Here is a 16,797-nt window from a genome sequence, read left to right as displayed (position 1 = left end):
CGCCACGCTAAAAGCAAGGAAGCAGTGAGAGCCAGGGCCATGAGGAATAACAGACCACGGCTAGAAGATGCTAGGGCTATGGGATTAGAGGCTCTGTGCCACTTTCAGTTCACAAAGATTGTGTGCTGTGACAGACCCAGCATCCTCAGTTCAGCTTGTAGCTTCTACAGTGCTCTCTCAGCCCCAGCTGGCCGAGTGAGGGCAAAGCAGCCCCATCCAGAGCACCATGGGCTCTCAGGGGCTTGGGCATATCCACCATCATGGGCGTCTGTCATAAATATTTACCGTAAGACAACCTCATTACTAAGTGCCGGCTTGATCCAAGGCAGCCCACCTTCTACCCACCACACACTATGGGGGCAGCATCTTTCATTTGCTAGGCCTGGAGCTGAACAGATGGGGCCCAAGTTTGCCTAACTGGCAGGAAACCAGGCCAGGCACAGCCCCTCTTTTGCCTGGGGAAGGAAGGGCAGCCGAACTCCAGAGTGCCAATCAGATTGGCCCAGGGCTGTGCTGCCACTCTACCTGTTCCATGACAGCTGCGGGAAGGAGAGGAACTCTCATCAGCAAGTTTCTGATCCTCCTCCATAGGTCCTGGTCTATAAGCCAGTAGTATACAGCTAGGAGCTGAGAATGTGCCATTGGGGATTTAGACAGGAAAGCAAAAAAGCCTCTGAAGAGCCCAGATGGAACTAAACCCTAGTATCAGAGTTTGACACCTCCATTTCTGTCTTATTCTTTCTCTTGATTAGTCATTGTCAGTGAAACAAGTTAAATAAAGGATCTATTTTCCCAGTCCCTCCCCTCCTACCCTTCATTCTATTTCTCGCTCCTATACCCTGCACTGAACTTTTTAATAGTCTCCCCCTCCCCCACTTACTCCATGCGGAGTAGACACATTAGATGTTTTTGTCACAGTGATGAAAACACTGGGCTCGGGTTTGAAGACTGGAGTGAAATGCTGGCTCGGTGGCTTTCTGGGTGTATAACCTTGAGCGTGTTATTTGCCTGCCTCCGCTCTGTACTTTCATGGATAAAATGGAGACAACTGTGGCAATCACTTCACTGGGTAAACAAAGATTAAACAACAACACACACACATATAAATAGGTAGATAGGCTCTATGCAGAGGCCGCCATCCGTCTATTCTTAGCACAGTGGAGAGCACCTAGTAGAGAAACATCCGGTAAGTAAGTGACTGCTGCGGTGAAAGAAAGGAATCCTCATGGAAGGAGTCCTCATGGGCTGGGCCAAAACTCTGGGAAATTTCTCTCACGCCCCGTGTTCCTAGACATCTGAGCTCTGCCAGGGTTCAAACCCCAGCTCCACCACTTCCTCCGTGGCCCGAGGCAACACTGACTATGAATGTTATCATCTCTTGACTGCAGATGCAGTATAAAAAGGTCTTGGGAAATAAAGGGGAAGCCAGCCCGCCTGTTTCTAGGACTTCGAGAATTTCCTGGCACGTTTAAAGGAGGGTCAGGTTACTGGGCAGCAGAAATTCGGGGACATGGGTGTGGTTAGCATTCACCGTGCTAAGAAACCGCGGATCTCCTCTTGCTGAGCAAAAGCCCACGTGCAGGTAAACGAGGGTGGCTCTGTCAGGCGAGCTCCCCAGGGTGGGCGCCGGAGGGAGGGGAGCCCGGGGGCGCCCTAGAAGAGCAGGGGTACAAAAGTGATGCCACGTTCTTCCAGGCCAGCTCCCCTGGCCACCCCACGAGGCAGAGAAAGGGGCACGGAAAGACGGAGCCGGTGCTAGTCTCCTACGCCGGGCGGGTCAGATGCCCCGATCGAACCAGAAGCCGGGGTAGGAGCTGCGCAGCTCTTCTCCGGGAGTCCCAGCGCCGCGGCGGGTTCCGCACCCCGCCCCCCGCGGCTCCCGGCAGCGGGAGGGGACAGGCCAGCGCGGCCGCCCGCAGACGCTCGGCTGCGGCTCCGCGGCGTGAATGGACCGGGCGTGCCGCGGGTTCTGGGACTTCGCCCCGATCCCGCCCGCCGGCCGCGGTGCTGTCCCAGGTGGTCAGCCCCCAGCTCCCCGCGCTCGGGCCTTTTCCTTCCACTGCCGCCCCCGCAAACCCTGATTAAGAAAACCAGCATTTCCAGCCCCGGAGGGGAGGCCGCCGGCGAGGGCGGGGGCAGGGGCACAGCGTCTGGCCGCGGGGCCCAGGCTCTCGGGCTCCGGGTCGCGAGCCGCCCGGGCCACCCCCGCACCCCCGCCGCGCCGCGCCGAACTCCGCGCGCGCTGCCCGGGCCGGGCGCCCCGTCAGCAGCCTGGGGGTGCGGGTGACGCGGTCGGGACGGGAGGCCGCCCCACCGCAGCACCCGCCGCGGGCCGCCGCGCCCCCCGAGACCCCGCGCCCCCGAGCCCGAGGGGCCGCGCGCCCGGGTGCGGGGCGGGCGGCCGGGCGGGGGCGGAGGCGGGGACCGGCCGGCGCGGTCTCTCCCGCCGCAGCCCCGCGCCCGCCCCAGCCTATCAGCGGCCGCCGGCGGCTCCCTCCGACCCGACCAAAATAGCTGCGGCCGCCCGCGACTCCGCGCGCCCCTCGCTTGACGCGCACCCCGGCTCCGCGCCCGCGGCCCGGCCCGCTCCGCCCGGCCGGAGGGGGCGGGGAGGAAGCGGCGGGGGGGGGGGGGTTGAGGAAGGAGGAAGGAAGGAGGAAGGAAGGGGGCCGGAGGGAGGAAGTGGGACGGAGGCGCGGCGCGCGGGGCGCGGGCCGGCGTTAACCCCTCGAGGGCAGGCGCGGAGGGGGAGCGCGGCTCGCACCGAGGAGCTCCGCATCACGCTAATCTGCGCCCAGAACAGTATGCGTCAGCAGTACATTCACGTTCCGACTGAAGGACAAAAGGATGAGAGAGCAGTCTGCGCGGCTGCCGCCTGCACCACCGCGAGCCCGGCGCGAGGAGGAGACGGTGCGCGCCGCGCGCAGGGGCCCCGCCGCAGCCGCCGCCGCTAGCCCGCGCGGACCATGCTCCCGGGCCCCGGAGCGCTGCCCGCCGCCGCGACCCCCGCCGCTCACGCCGCCGCCGCCGCCCGCGGGCAGCGCCGCCGCTGAGGGCGCCGCGGGCCGGAGCCGCGAGCGCGCCCCCTGCGCCCCGCGCCGGAGCCCGCGGGGGGCCCGGGGCCCGGCCGCCGCCCGCCCCCCGCCCGCCCCCGCCCGCCCCCGGCCGCCCGGAAGGGGCCCGCGGAGCCGGCGCGACCCCGGGCGTCGCGGGCCGGGGGACCGGGTCCCGGCGCCGCCCCCACGCCGCCGCCCCTCGGGGGGCCGGCCGGATCCCCGCCGCCCGCGCCGGCCGCCGGCGCCCCGGGAAACTCTGCCCAGTTTTTGTCGTTTTAACCCCCGCGCGGAGCGGCGAGCGGCGAAGGGGGTGTGTGCCCGGGGGGGCCGAGGCGCCGCCGACGCCGCCTCTTAACTCTCGCCGCCCCGCGGGCGCACGGCTGCGTCGCGGCCCCGGCCGGAGCGGCCGCCGCCAGGAGACGGGCAGCGCGGCCGGCGCGGCCTGGAGCCGGCGGCGCCCCCCACTCCCCGCCGGGTGGCGGCCGGGGCGCGGGCCGGGGGCCCCCGCCGGCGATGAAGCGGCTCCCCGCCCGGCTGCCGCCAGCCCGCGCCGGGGGCCAAGGACAAAGCCGCGAAGCGCCGGGGGCGCCGCTGCTCGGGCCGAGGGGGGGGCATGCGCCCGCATAGCCCGCGGGCCTCGGCTCTCCCCGGCGCGCCTCAACTCCGCGGCTCCGCCGCCGCCGGCTCCGGATTTACTAGAAGCCATTTTGTCTCCCCCACCCCTCCCCTCCCCTCCCCCTGCCCTCCCCGCCCCCTCTACTTCCCCCCTTTTGTTAATTAAAACTAAGAAGTAAGAATGGGAACGAGGTGGCCGGCTCCCGCGGAGAACGCCTGAGGACACCACGCCAGCTCTCTCCTTCCTTCCGAGGTAGGTGACGGCGAAGAACTGGGTGGGGGTGGTCGCGAGCGGGGAGCCCGTCTCGGCTCGGCGAGGGCTGGCCTGGCGGGGGGCTGGGAGCCGGGGGGCCGCGCTGCAGTTTCGCATGATCTTCCCCGGCCGATCCACTCCGTCTCTCTAATCGCCCCCTCCCCACCTCCTTCTCCAGATGGAAAGAGGAGCTCCTAGCTCACTTAAGCCGGGGTAGGGCTGGTTCTCCTTTCCGAGCCAAAATCCCAGGCGATGGTGAATTATGAACGTGCCACACCATGAAGCTCTTGTGGCAGGTAACTGTGCACCACACCTGGAACGCCGTCCTGCTCCCCGTCGTCTACCTCACGGCGCAAGTGTGGATTCTGTGTGCAGCCATCACTGCTGCCGCCTCAGCCGGGCCCCAGAACTGCCCGTCGGTCTGCTCCTGCAGTAACCAGTTCAGCAAGGTGGTGTGCACCCGCCGGGGCCTCTCCGAGGTCCCTCAGGGCATTCCCTCCAACACCCGGTACCTCAACCTCATGGAAAACAACATCCAGATGATCCAGGCCGATACCTTCCGACACCTCCACCACCTGGAGGTCCTGCAGCTGGGCAGGAACTCCATCCGGCAGATCGAGGTGGGGGCCTTCAACGGCCTGGCCAGCCTCAACACCCTGGAGCTCTTCGACAACTGGCTGACAGTCATCCCCAGCGGGGCCTTTGAGTACCTGTCCAAGCTGCGGGAGCTCTGGCTTCGCAACAACCCCATAGAAAGCATCCCCTCCTATGCCTTCAACCGCGTGCCCTCCCTCATGCGCCTGGACTTGGGGGAGCTCAAGAAGCTGGAGTACATCTCTGAGGGAGCTTTTGAGGGACTGTTCAACCTCAAGTACCTGAACTTGGGCATGTGCAACATTAAAGATATGCCCAATCTCACCCCCCTGGTGGGCCTGGAGGAACTGGAGATGTCAGGGAACCACTTCCCTGAGATCAGACCCGGCTCTTTCCATGGCCTCAGCTCTCTGAAGAAGCTTTGGGTCATGAACTCACAGGTCAGCTTGATCGAGCGGAATGCTTTTGATGGGCTGGCCTCCCTCGTGGAGCTCAACCTGGCCCACAATAACCTCTCTTCGCTGCCCCATGACCTCTTCACCCCACTGAGGTACCTGGTGGAGTTGCACCTACACCACAATCCTTGGAACTGCGATTGTGACATTCTGTGGCTAGCCTGGTGGCTTCGGGAGTATATACCCACCAATTCCACCTGCTGTGGCCGCTGTCATGCTCCCCTGCACATGCGAGGCCGCTACCTGGTGGAGGTGGACCAGACCTCCTTCCAGTGCTCTGCCCCTTTCATTATGGATGCACCTCGGGACCTCAATATTTCCGAGGGTCGGATGGCAGAACTTAAGTGTCGGACTCCCCCTATGTCCTCTGTGAAGTGGTTGCTGCCCAATGGGACAGTGCTCAGCCACGCCTCCCGCCATCCTCGGATCTCGGTTCTCAACGACGGCACCTTGAACTTCTCCCATGTGCTGCCCTCGGACACGGGGGTGTACACGTGCATGGTGACCAACGTGGCAGGCAACTCCAACGCCTCGGCCTACCTCAACGTGAGCACGGCCGAGCTCAACACCTCCAACTACAGCTTCTTCACCACGGTCACAGTGGAGACCACGGAGATCTCGCCCGAGGACACAACACGCAAGTACAAGCCTGTCCCTACCACGTCCACTGGTTACCAGCCGGCGTACACCACCTCTACCACGGTGCTCATTCAGACCACCCGTGTGCCCAAGCAGGTGGCAGTACCCGCGACAGACACCAATGACAAGATGCAGACCAGCCTGGATGAAGTCATGAAGACCACCAAGATCATCATTGGCTGCTTTGTGGCAGTGACCCTGCTAGCTGCTGCCATGTTGATTGTCTTCTACAAACTTCGCAAGCGGCACCAGCAGAGGAGTACAGTCACAGCCGCCCGGACAGTTGAGATTATCCAGGTGGATGAAGACATCCCAGCGGCGGCCTCTGCAGCGGCAACAGCAGCTCCATCCGGTGTATCAGGTGAGGGGGCAGTAGTGCTGCCCACAATTCATGACCATATTAACTACAACACCTACAAACCAGCACATGGGGCCCACTGGACAGAAAACAGCCTGGGGAACTCTCTACACCCCACAGTCACCACTATCTCTGAACCTTATATAATACAGACCCATACCAAGGACAAGGTACAGGAAACTCAAATATGACGCCCCTCCCCCCAGAAACTTAAAAAATGCAATAGAATGCACAAAAAAAAAAAAAAAAAAAAGACAGCAACTTTTGTACAGAGTGGGGAGAGACTTTTTCTTGTATATGCTTATATATTAAATCTATGGGCTGGTAAAAGAAACAGATTATATTAAAATTTAAAAACAAAAATCAAAACAAAACTATTTTCTAACTTGTAAGTTCTATTTAAAGGGGGAGGGGGAACCTTGGGAATGTGGTGGGGTAGGAGCCACAAGTCAACTTGTTATGCTGCCAGAGGGGTTTCTGGTAAAAGGTTGGAACTGCTGAGATACAACAAACTAGCACAGCAATTGTCCCTAACGAGGTAGGGTGCGGGTGGGGAGGGGCAGAGCGAGTCTGTTGTTTTTTTTTTTTTTAACAGATGCTTCATAGGCTACAGGAACACCCATTTCTAGACACCTTTCTTAAGCTGAGAGCTGTCTTTGCAGATTTATCTTATTTAACAAAAATACAAAAAAAAAAAGCACCAAGAATTTGTACTGTGCTAAAATGTTGAGAGGCAATAATTTTTTTTTTTCTTCAGTGGCTACGGAGAAGGTAGATCTATAAAGATGTGCTCTATAGGAAAACCACCAAAATTCAAATGACTCCTTAAAGGGGCTGCCTGTCCCCGTGCACGGGTTTCCTTGGTTTGTGCACTGGGACACGCGTGTGCCCCGCCTGACAGCGCTTCGGGAAGGAGCAGAGAAGGCAGGGGCTGGCGTAGCTCTCAGTCAAATGCTTTCACACTGCACCAGATTCCTGCAGTTGGGATTAACCCACTCTGTGCAAGGCATGTGTCTATTCAGGGTTTCCCGTGAGAAGGAGGTGCCCCTGAAGGGGGTGCGGCAGCAGAGGGGGTGGGAAGGGAGAGCAGCAGCAGAGAGAATGTGTTCGCAGGAGGCCATAAATTAGCATCGTGCCTCATCCACCTGTTGTTCCCGGCATCTGACACATGATTGTAGACAATAATGGCATTTTTTATGATTTTTTAAAAAAGGATTTGTTTGGTTTAAGGTGGAGAGGGAGGAGGAACCCAGAGTGGGGTGCTTGGGGGAGTGGAAGCTTTTCTCATGCTTGTGATTTGGTGACTATTCTAAATGCTGATTCATTAGGGATTATTACAGCTGATGTCAACTGGTTGTGGTGATGGGGTGGGGGCAGCACACGAGCAGAGAAGGAAGAGGGAGAGTCGAAAAGGGCACAGGCTCATTTAAAGTCATGGAGCCTTTCCCAACTAGGATGGTTCACAAAAAAAGATGTGAAATCCAGTTAAAACCAAAGTGCTACACATGCACACGCGAGCGAGTCTGCACGGAGTCCTGTTGGATGGAGCACAATGCGGGAAGGCTTCCCTCTCCCAGGCCCACCTCAGGTGGCGGTGGGAGAGAAGGGGGGGTGTGCGGGTGGGAAAGGCAGAGATCTCTGTTATTCTGGTCCATTTAATGATGTAACGTCTTTCATTTATTTTAGCTTTAAAAGGAAATAAAGGGTTCAGATTTGAAAGGGGGTGGGCTGGGAGGGGGGGAATGCCTACAAAAGAACACACTGATTGTAATGTGAGAAAAGTGTATTTTTGTATTTTAATAAATATTGTTCACTTTTTAATTCAAAGGGTTAAATTGAATAAGACCCGAAAATTATAGATTCTTAAAAGCATCGACCAAGTCATTTCTACCTAATAAAACGGGGGGACTGGGAGGGAACCGGAGGAGAGGGGAGAGGTTAGGTGGGAGGGGAAGGCAAAATGGCAAATGACTTCTGAAGGATGGGGAAATGCTAACGCTGTCAACCACCTTTCCTTAGCTTAAATAAAAGCACCCCAATTCCCATGCACCTTTCACGAGCGAAGTGTGTTCGTCCCTGGCTTTACTGAGGGTAGAAGCAAATTTCCTGTGCCCTGGAAAAGCAGGGGAAATGGGTCAGCCTCAGCTCCTGGGACCTGGCCAGAAGTTAAATGCCACCTCAGCAGAAGCCACTGGTCAGGCAGCACCAGCTTTACCCAAGGACCCTGGGGACCTGGTTTTAAGAGGTCTGCAATAATGTGGTTTGGCTTAAATTTCCCGCAGGCAGTGTCGCTTCTGTTCTCTGGGTGCTAAATAGTCAAACATGTCTGGGTGGTGGTGGGTGTCTGTCTCCTGACGCTTACCGAGTAATGACGTCCAGGGCGGCTGCATGAACAGGGACCCTGCATCTCTTCAGCGCTAGTATTTATACTAATGCAGGGAATTGGGACTGAGTGGGTGTGAGCTTTCTGGCACTGAACAGGGAGAGAGGCAGGCAGCACTTTGCAGCAGTTGGCTAAGAAATAGCTAAGAAAGGGCCAATTCTTAATCCTCCTGGGGATATATACATCATTTCTGGGTATCAATGTTTATGGCATTGTGCATGCATGGGCATACACTTAGGAACTGCCGCTCACATTTCTAGGCTCTGAAGACATGTTCCCTCTGCCTGCCACTTAGCACCCTCCCCCCAGTAAAGAGAAAAAAAACCAAAAAACTGCAGCAGAGTAAAGGGTGGGACTTGGCGAGGCCAGTTGAAAAAGCAAGAAATGACTCCCTTTCCTAGTGCCTCAAGTCACAACTCAGGCTGTCTAGAACAGCTTCCCTGGTACACAATCGGGGGCAATTGTGGGGGAAGTAGCTACTCTGCTTGCGGGAGCCAATTTCCTAACACCCCTCCTTTTCTGACAGCTCTTGGGCCGTCAGGGAATTATGCAGTAGTTTTGGAATGACAGAGGGTATGTGACTGAACAAAGGTCTAAGGAGAGAGGCAGGGAAATGGTCCTAAAACCTTCCTGGGGAAGCATCCAAAGAACAGTTTCTTTATATGGTCCTGGGGCCTGAGCATATTCAGGTCTTGCAATCTGAAGGGAGACGTGCTTTCCAGAAGAAACCTCAAAAGAGTTGGGGGAGACCGAGAAGAGGGCTCTTGGGTTTAAGTAGTTCCTTTGCCCCAAAGAGCCTGCACCTCAACTCGGGCACTGGTTCAGCTTTGGCGTAGCACACCCTCCCCCCACCCCTTGGTCCTCACGTTGGGTATATCCTTCTTTGCAGCAGGCACCTGGGTGCTTTTCAGAGGAGTCCCCTGAGCACCGGAAGGGCAACCTTCAGCGCTGTGCTGGTGACTCATCCACAGGCCTGGCCAAGCTGTAGGGTGTACCTGAGAATGGAACATGGGCTGGTAGCTCTTCAGGGGGGTAGTTATAGCAACACGTTAGAGGGAAAGACTCTGCTGCTGATTGTATGGAGTTAGAGAATTTTCATTATAGAATTTTTTAGAGGCCATGAAAAATCATTTAGTCTAATCCTTTCACATTTTATGATCAAGGAAACTGAGCCGTAGAGAAATGAAAAGATATAACCAAGGTCACACTGCTAGTTAGCAGAAGAGATGGGACTGAAACCCAGGTCTCCTGCCTGCCAGGGCCAGTGTGCTTTCTCGCTCGGGCTCTTCCTGGCCGTCAAGAACCCATTTCTTTCCTGGCCAATGGGCAGTGAAAATGGGACCTTCCTACAGATCTTTCTGTGTTTTCTTCTGAAAGCTGCTGAACCTCCTTTAGAAACAGCTTTACTGCCCTCCAGAACCTCTCCAGTTTCTGACCACAGGGGCCCCTGAGCTGGCCCGAGCGAGGGCTGTGTGTGCTCACAAAGGAGCTGGAGTCTCCAGACCACAGAGCCTTCTGGTTCTTAGGCTCAAGGGCAGACAGAAACTGCAGGGTCCCACAGAGGAGAGGGCTGCTGGGAAAGGGCGAAGGAGGGGTGGCAGGGTGTTCACAGCCGAGAGGTGGCCTGGCCTCCTTCCAACCTCAGTGGCTTTGCAGAGTAGACGCATGACAGAGGCCTTAATGCACTTATATAGCAAGTGCTCCGTAGTGGCGTGGTTTCTGCTTACTTAGCTCAAGAGTGAGAGGATGGGGGCGGGATGGGAGTCCTAACGCCTCTCCTTCTACTGTAGCACCCCAGCCTTCACTCTAAGTGCGATGCTGCGGTTGTGGTGCTCCAGGGCTTTTTCTGGCTCTTCAGTGTAATGCTGCGTCCTGTTATCAACGAAGGTAGAGTAGACAGGCTAGCTCCTAAGGCCTAGAGACTTTAGCTTCATCATGGCTGTTTAACATGTATTGAGGCCAGCAACTTGCTGGGTGCTGGGTGGAAAGGTGTAGCCCAGAGTCTGAAAGACAATTTCTGTTGTTGGGGAAGTGGCCCAGAGGCCAGAGGCATTAATAGAAGAGAGCTCTGGCCTCATTCAGGGGAGACAGAGAGAGACTAGCAAAGGGCTACATGGGCCTTAGTCAGCCCAGGCTACTTCCTCAGGGGGCCAGAGCCCACAATTAAGGCTCTAACATTTTATGACAACAAAGCAGCAGGGGCTTAAAATTAGAGGAGGAAAAAGAGAGAGAGAACACTTATATCCAAACATATGTCTGATTTTATCTCCTCTGCTGGCACTCGGCGCTCCACGCCATCGGCTAATGCAGGCACTGTTCACGCCATTTCTAAAGCCTGCCTCAGCGAAACTGCAAGGCAGTTTTGGCCCGAAGTACCTTTCCTGGTCTCCATCCATTCAGAAAGCACCCCTTTTCCCCAAGAGGGGAATAATGGTTTGGGCAGTGGATTAAGGTTGTTTTCATCTTTGCTTTAAATTAAAATGAAGTAAAGTGCTCCTTGGAGCAGGGATAAAGGCTTCAGGAACCAGAGGAGATAAGTATCTATATCTGCAAAGCAATACAGCATAATGCTGGCAAGCAGAGACTCTGGAGCCAGTCTTCCTGGGTTGAATCCCAGTTCCATCAATTACTAGCTATGTGTGACTTTTAACAAATACTCAATTTCTTCATCTGTGAAATGGACATAACATTAGCTAATGCTCATACCTACCTCACTACTTCCTCAGGTATGGTGAGCACTGAAATATGTCTTACAGACTGCCTATTCTGACGAATTACACAAGGGTGTATACAGATCAACCAGCCAGCCCCCATCACCATTTTTTTTAAAAAAGATTTATTTATTTATACAAGAACCAGGGCATAGGCCAGATCAGATGCACGGGAGGGTGAGAGGATTTACCACAGACAGAGTGGGGAAACAGAACAGGCAGACTGATGAAATACACTGCTGAGGGGAGCAGCGGGCGAGACAGGAGAGGTCTGCCGAGCCAGGTGGGATTCTTGCCGGCCGGCCGGGATCGAACCCACACTGCAGAGGCAGTGCGGCGCTCAACTCCCTGCGCCACCAGGGAGGCCCCCCATCACCATTTGTATTCTTAATCTCATCGGGACCCAAAGAGAGAACACACCTTGTGAGCTAATCCAGAGAGGAAGGATGGCTCCCGGGAAGTCAGGGGCAGCAGGGCAGCACCATGTCTAAGCCCAAGCACTGTGGGAAAGACTGGTTGGTCACTCCTTCCCAGGAAAAAACTGCCCCTAACCCTGCTCTAGAGCTGGCCCAAGGCCCTGTCTGAATCCAGGAATAGATTACCTTTCCCTGCAGTGAGCCAGGGGAAGGGAAAGGCGCTCCCGCTGGCCGTGGTGCATGAGCCTGGGGCTGGGACAAGGAACAGCCACCGAGGAAGCCCCAGTGTAGGAAGCTTCCTAGAATGTTCTCTGCCTAACTCTGTTTCTCTGTCAGGACACAATCAAACACATTTTGTGATGAAATCACCCTACCACAAGCCTCACTGAGGGGTGGGGGTGAGAAGGGCAGCGGCACCACGAGGAGAAGGCAGCAGAGAGAGGGGCTGCTGGGGCTTGGAGAAAGAACATGGCAGACTTAAAAGCACCATCATGTGAGCAAGTGAGAGCAGACTGGAGTTGTGTGGCAGAGCCACAGGCTCGGGTCAGCAATGCAGTTAAAGCAGGAAGCCAGGGAGATTTCTCTGTCTTAGTCAGCAAGGGGCTGGCTGGACAGGGGAGGACCGTCTCTGTGAAATTCATGGCACGGAAGAGAGGAGAAGAAAAGTAGGGAGTCAACTTTCCAAGAGAAGCCAAGGAAGAATGCATTCTGGTTTCCTAATGAGAGGCTAGAATTAGATTTTAGGATGATGACAGGTTTTATCCTCTGGTCCATGTCAGCGCTGCTGTCAGTACTGGGCCAAACCACCCACTCACGGCAGTCCCGTGCCCTGTACCGGAAGCTGTCCGCTGCTTGGGGCAAGCCGCCCACCCTGGGGTTATAATCTACCCCTGACCCTGCCGACCCACCCCAAACCAGTACCCTCACTTCTAAGGCATAGTCATGGTGGGAGAGAAGAGGGTGCAACTCACTGTTATCCACAAAGAGTATTATCCCAGAGGAGGGTGTTTTCCCATACAAATAATGATGACTTGAGTTCAGTGCACATGGACCTGGGCGGTGAGTCGGAGATTAGGCCTAGGCCTGTGGGGGATGGTATCTTTGGGAGAGGCTCTCTTGTCAAAGGAAGTTAGCCTCCAAGCGGATGATGCTGTCTTCCATAGCTTCTCCCCTTAAGATTTTTGAACCTATGGGGGGAAGCGTTAAGAGGCTGCTGTAGTGCCAGGGGTAGGGACTAAGCAGTACTGAGCCTTTCGGGTCCACTCATTCTGGGCACTGGCGAGCAGCATTAGGGTGAGTGTTCAAGTTTAGATCAGTTATTAAGCACCAAAGGAAGAGTCCTTGATCCACTTGTTTTTTAACACCCACCCACCTTCGTAAACCCACACTAGTAAGAAGCGCCCGCCAATGGATTCTCATAGCAGGTTTTTCCTCTCCACAATCCCCATTCGAGTACAACTGTCTGTCATGGTAGGATCCAGGACATCCCTCAAGATCCTTTCAGTCTAGAAGGTTGATGGCTCTTTGTTCTTTCTGACAGTTCTCCTGCCTTTCCAAGGCAGGTCCTTAATCTGTAGTCTCTCGCAAGTTCCTTTAAGGTCCCAACCCTGGTTTCCCGAGTCTGTGCTGGTGCTGATTTAGTCACTAGATAAGTCACTCTACCTGCTCAATGAGTCAGCAAGGATGACTGAGAAGAGCTTTCACACACTGACTGTTCCCTCTGCAAAGTTTGGTTTCCTGGCCTCGGGCTACTTCTTCTCAGTCATCAAGACCCTGGCGCCTTCCCTTTACCTACCCACTCATCCAAGTTCATTAAGACCACACTGAGAACATCTCCCACTCAGACTCTATGCCGTAGGTGAACCGAATAGTTACAGGCAGCTCTCCACAGAGGCAGTTCCCTGGATCGTGCTGGGTTTGTAGGCATGCTCAGGGCATCCCTCCCCAAGGGCCCAGCTCAGGCCTAGAAATGGAGCTGAGGCCTCAGAAACGATCCCCCTGTTCCTGCAGCCTACCAGCTGCAGTGGTCACAAGTTATAATCTGTTACCACTGCAAGAAGACTTAATTTCTGGACTTAAAAGAAGTCGGATAATACTTTATCCTATTAGTGTCTGCCTGTGTGAATTGACATTGGCTTCCTTCTGACATGACAGCATATTCTTCTAATTCATCTTTTTAAGGAGATGAGGCTGGAGGAAGATAGGAGGGCCAAGGAAGAGACTGCTATAGGAACCAGGGAAAGGGAAGACAATTTTTTAATTAGAACCGGGGAGAAGGAACTTGGAGGCACACGGCAAGACTGAGATAGCCCAAGTATGTTCACAGCGCATTTTGTTTCTCACGTGGCGGGTGATTGCGACTACTGAGTGTGTTGTGTGTCAGGAAAAAAGTCCTGAAACCACAGAGCAATAGGAGCACAAGATGCTGGAGGAATTGGACTATTCCCTGCTCTTCTTGTGGCAGCCCATGGTGCCTGCAGGGACGCACCCCCTTTCCTTAACCCCTCTCCCAGAGTTCACATCTCTGATCACTGGCCTCATGTCAGCTGAGGGCACTTTCACATCGTGGGTGTGTTACCAAGGCTGGCCGACCTTGGGATGGCAGTGGACACGCAGCCCAGCAGGAGTTGAACTTCGGGAATGTGGAGACAGTGAAGGGGACTTCCAAATTAATGAACACAATCTTGCTGGACCCCTCATTTTCTGATGAGGAAAATGAAGTCCAGCGAGTTGTGACTTAGCATCCCATAGTGATGCAAAGGCCAAAATCTCTGGTCCCTGGATTCTCAACCAGTACTACTGACTGGCCCCATGACTCCAGGGGGCCAGTACTACTGCCAGGCCCCATGACTCCAGGGGGCCCCTGTGTAGAAGTGAGAGTGATTAGTGCCCCTTGGAGTTTGCAAGCTGGTGTGATCCCTGCCAGTTTGCTTCTAGGGAAGGAGGGAGAGAAGGGGAACGCCTTTCGCCCTAGTACTCAGGGAGCTTAACGCTGCTAACCCTGCCTGCCCCTTCACTGCAAAGGGGAAGAGCTGACAGGTAAAGAACACCTATCCCCTTGCAGGGAAGGCTTGCAGCGGCTAAATCATGCTAGAGGTCCATTCAAGGGCAAGAAGAACACTGCAGAAACAGAAGCTGGGGTCTTGCTTCTACCTCCCTTTGCTGCCTTGGGACTGTGTAAGCCAGGAGGTGCTCTCAGGGAAAGCTCAGCCAGCCAGGCCGACCCAGAGGCCTGTTCTAGACCCACTCTGGGTCCAGCAGTCTTATGGCAGGGGCCTAAAAAGCCAGTAAATGTCTCCTCTTCGCCCATCTCAGTAAATCCTGTCTTGGGAAACAGCATCGCTGGCTATAATTTCATCACCTGTACTTAACTAGAATCTGTCTCCTTCATGATGGTTTCATGCGAGGTCCCAATAGCAGCATTCTGAAAGAATGGCCGCTTTCAGCAGGATCTCGTTTAACCAAGTTAATTTAGCAAAAATTTGCCATCTTGGATCCAGTGGAGTTACCTCTCTTTTCAACGTCAAAGCTGGAAAGAGACGGGAGGTGGGGAACACAGAGAAATAAAGAGGAGGGCGGGGGCTTCAAGCAAATGAGTTTCCATCTATTAAGCCACGGTAATTTCTGCTGGCTCCCCTAGAGACCAGTCCCCTCCAATAATGGCCAGACTAATGATTCCCACTCCTGAGCAACAGCCTGTGTTCTGCTGGTGTTGAGACGAACTGTGCCAGAGAAATTCCCTTTCTCTCGGAGGTGCTGCTATCATTACGCAGGAGAGATTAGCCAGCCAGGAGGCTGTGCTCTCGGTGGGGAGAGAGGAAGATAACCAAAGAGATTGCTCTTTTCTAGCAGGCCTGCTACTGCTGACCTAGGACATAAGAGGCAGAGATAAGCTAGAGGGCAATGAAGAGATGAAAGGACCGACACTGGGCAGGAGGGAGGCAGGGGAAGTAAAAGCTTAGGTGCCTCCGAGGAGCTGAACTCAGGCAAGAGAAGTGCCGGCTAGCGGGGCGGCAGGGGTTGGTCTTTGGGCTGTGGAGAGTGGATGTGGGTTAAGCTCAGGCACAGTGGCCAAAGAAAGCCTCATGAGCATTTGCAATGTGAAGCATGGCAGTAAGTTCCTTGGAAGCAAGGATAGGGAAATCAATTTCAGATCCTGAACTAGGGATCATTTCCAGGGCAGAATTATAGGGACATTGGGCTAACGCTGAAATTGGGGTATAGCTGTTACCGAGGCTGTGGTGTCAGCTGAGGGGTGGGGGTCTTCTCATTCTGCCCTCCCCCTTCTTAGATGCTGGAATAGGTGGGGAAAGCGAATACTGTGGTTCTAGTTATTACTGAAGATGCTGCCAATAGGTCTCGAGCAGGGGTGAGGGGTGGGGGAGAGTCCCCTTATTTTGTCCTCGATGGCTTCCCTGTGATGGAGATAGAATGGCTTCCAGAGGCTGCCTGGCCAGATGTGCCAGCAGGCAGCTTGGCCAGAGAGCCTGCAGTGCAGACAGATGCCCTGGGCCGTATTCAGGATGGTGCGACCCTTTATGGCACTGCGGCTCGGGCTCTGGGGCAGTGCCAGAGCGGCAGGGTAATGTTCCTCAGCCAAATTCATTTCCCCCAAACCTCTTCAAATATGTGGGCCATGGAGGGAGGCAAATTTAATTAAATTACTGTGTCTCGGGCTGCCCTTCCTGGGCAAGGGCTAAAAATGGGCTCCTGCTGACATGCAGCCCCATCTGTGTACACAGAGCATGCGTTTCTTTGAGCTTGGCCGTCAGCAGCTGGATGGTGTTGGCAGTGCCCAGTGCTGGCCCCGGTGAGCTGGCCCCTTTGCCGCAGCAAGGCAGAGTCAACAATAATCCAACCCACATCCCTGACGGCTCTGATGACCTTTTCCTTTCTACTTAAAAGATGACTGAGTGGCACTCCCCTTCCAACATCAGCTCATATCTCCTCAGATGCCTCCTGCTGACACCCAGGACTTTCCTGTAAGGCGGTAGGTACTCCGTGCCGAGCCGTGATTCAGAACTGCGCATGGGCAGGGTTTGCTAAGCTTGGCAGGAGATGGTGGGGGGGGGGGTCTCCCTGGTGATTCCCTAGAGTGCTGCTTCAGTGGCCCCCCACTCCTGGCGACTCCGCTGGACAGAGAAGCATTTTCAGCTGCCAGCGTAAAGCAGCAAAGCTTTCTCTCCCCTTGCCCATGTGCTCGGCCCACAGTGGACACCGGCCTGCCCATCACACAGAGGCCGGGAAGGTCAGTAGCACCTAGAACCATTCAACGACCCTGAGCAAGCCTGGCTGTGCTGTGCCTGTCAACCGCACA

At 55.4% G+C, this 16,797-nt stretch overlaps 2 protein-coding genes across 2 annotated transcripts in view; one reads left to right on the top strand and one right to left on the bottom strand.

Moving 5' to 3' along the window:
* Window positions 1-16,797, bottom strand: part of SND1 (staphylococcal nuclease and tudor domain containing 1) — a 408,553-nt gene that overhangs the window by 54,584 nt on the left and 337,172 nt on the right. The window lies entirely within an intron of this gene.
* On the top strand, window positions 3,798-7,791 carry LRRC4 (leucine rich repeat containing 4). The gene is made up of 2 exons (XM_037512762.2): window positions 3,798-3,924; window positions 4,103-7,791. Exon 2 carries the CDS (start codon window positions 4,203-4,205, stop codon window positions 6,159-6,161), a length of 1,959 nt encoding a protein of 652 aa, XP_037368659.1. The 5' UTR covers window positions 3,798-3,924; window positions 4,103-4,202; the 3' UTR covers window positions 6,162-7,791.

The sequence above is a fragment of the Talpa occidentalis genome, unplaced genomic scaffold (assembly GCF_014898055.3).
Source record: "Talpa occidentalis isolate TD23 unplaced genomic scaffold, MPIMG_talOcc4v2.1, whole genome shotgun sequence".
Classification (NCBI taxonomy): Eukaryota; Metazoa; Chordata; class Mammalia; order Eulipotyphla; family Talpidae; genus Talpa; species Talpa occidentalis.
This window is presented reverse-complemented; position numbering and strand designations above follow the sequence as displayed.